This window comes from Sinocyclocheilus anshuiensis, unplaced genomic scaffold (genome assembly GCF_001515605.1).
Source record: "Sinocyclocheilus anshuiensis isolate Anshui unplaced genomic scaffold, SAMN03320099.WGS_v1.1 scaffold424, whole genome shotgun sequence".
Lineage (NCBI taxonomy): Eukaryota > Metazoa > Chordata > Actinopteri > Cypriniformes > Cyprinidae > Sinocyclocheilus > Sinocyclocheilus anshuiensis.
Window position 1 is genome coordinate 62,516 of NW_015554083.1, and position 1,499 is coordinate 64,014.

The 1,499-nt window shown below is 43.3% G+C and overlaps 1 protein-coding gene across 1 annotated transcript in view; it reads right to left on the reverse strand.

The window, feature by feature from the left end:
• LOC107669113 (collagen alpha-1(XIV) chain-like) overlaps window positions 1–869 on the reverse strand; it is a 2,587-nt gene extending 1,718 nt beyond the window's left edge. Inside the window, exons 1-4 of the mRNA XM_016461236.1 lie at window positions 865–869; window positions 640–791; window positions 364–528; window positions 119–280 (exon numbers count right to left, since the gene is read on the reverse strand). Coding sequence (XP_016316722.1) covers window positions 119–280; window positions 364–528; window positions 640–791; window positions 865–869 — 484 coding nt within the window. The remainder of the gene's footprint in view (window positions 1–118; window positions 281–363; window positions 529–639; window positions 792–864) is intronic.
• Window positions 870–1,499: the final 630 nt, after the last annotated feature.

Consider the following 1,499-nt stretch of genomic DNA (forward strand, 5'->3'; position numbering starts at 1 on the left):
CACACACACACATACACATACACACACACACACACACAGAGAAGAGAAACTTAACCTCCATCTCCTGAAGAAACCTATTGAGCCTGCTCATTAAATAACAGAGATCTCAGAAACGCACCGCTGATCTCTCTGCTGAGTTCAGAGACACGCTCGCAGACGCTCCTGGTGAGTCCCTCCACGATGTCTAACATAAAGCTATAATCAGCCACGTTATACACGTGTGTCTCCTCCGGCGGGGAGGCGATGGCTCTCAGCTCTTTCTCATCCGCATTCTTCACTCCTGCAGATTCACACAGTCAGAAAACTATTAACTAAAGTATTGACAAGACTGTATTTAAGTCAGAGCTGGTTTTGTTCTGGTACCGATAGCAAACAGTTCGATCCCAGCATCTCTGAGTCTCTGAGCAGGAGAAAGAACATCGTCCTGTGATTCCCCATCCGTGATCAGAATCACAATCTTAGGAACGTCAGGCCTGGATCCAGATTCAGCTTTGAAGCTGTTCTCCAAAATATACGTCAGAGCCAGACCTGGAAAAAAACACACACACACACACACACACATATGAACAGATGTGTGAGAATGAAGTCATTTAGATCTAAGCTTTGTGTGTGTGTGTGTGTGTGTGTGTGTGTGTGAACCTGTGAGTGCGTTTCCTCCTTTATAGGGCAGATTCTTCACAGCGTCAATCACGGCTCCTTTAGTGCTGTGAGTGTTCAGATTCCACTCGATCCATGAATCCTTGCTGTACAGCACCAATCCTGAACACACACACTTGTGTACGTGACCTGAGCTGGCAGAATGTGTGTGAATGCACACAGGCAAAAGCACATCTCAGAGGCGCGAGCACTGCGCATACGTCTTACGTCATCCGTCGGAACGGCTTCCTCGTATGAAAGATAACCGAAGTGAGAGAAAAGTGTTTATTACATTTGAAATAGGCATTTTTTTCTTTAAAAAACGCATGGATTCGCTATAGGAGGCCTTTATTCACCCCCCGGAACTGTGTGAGGCACGTTTTATTATGGATGCGCACATTTTATTTAACGTCTCTTGGACTGTTGAACAGAAATCCCGCTGACTGCAATGATAGAGCTTAGAAGTACCAGGACAATTTTTAATCTAACTCCGATTGGATTCATCTGAAAGAAGAAAGTCATATACATCTAGGATGCCTCGAGGGTGAGTAAAACACAGGCTAATTTTTTCATTTTTGGGTGAACTAACCCTTTAAGCCCTCATCTAATGATCTCACTGCTCCAAATAGTAATGAAACATCTAAAATTATCTTTATTTGTATGTTTTCTGAGATAAGTACCTTTTTCTCTGATTGAACTGCTTTTGCAGTTTTAATAATCAATTTATTTGTAATGAACACAATAAAGGGATTTGAAATGGCGCCGACGCTGATGGCTGCCTCCGTGGCGTGCTCCGCAGTTGTTTTGATGTTTTTGTTAGTTTGTCCTGTCTTTAGTTATATCCCTGCTATCAGTTTCACCAG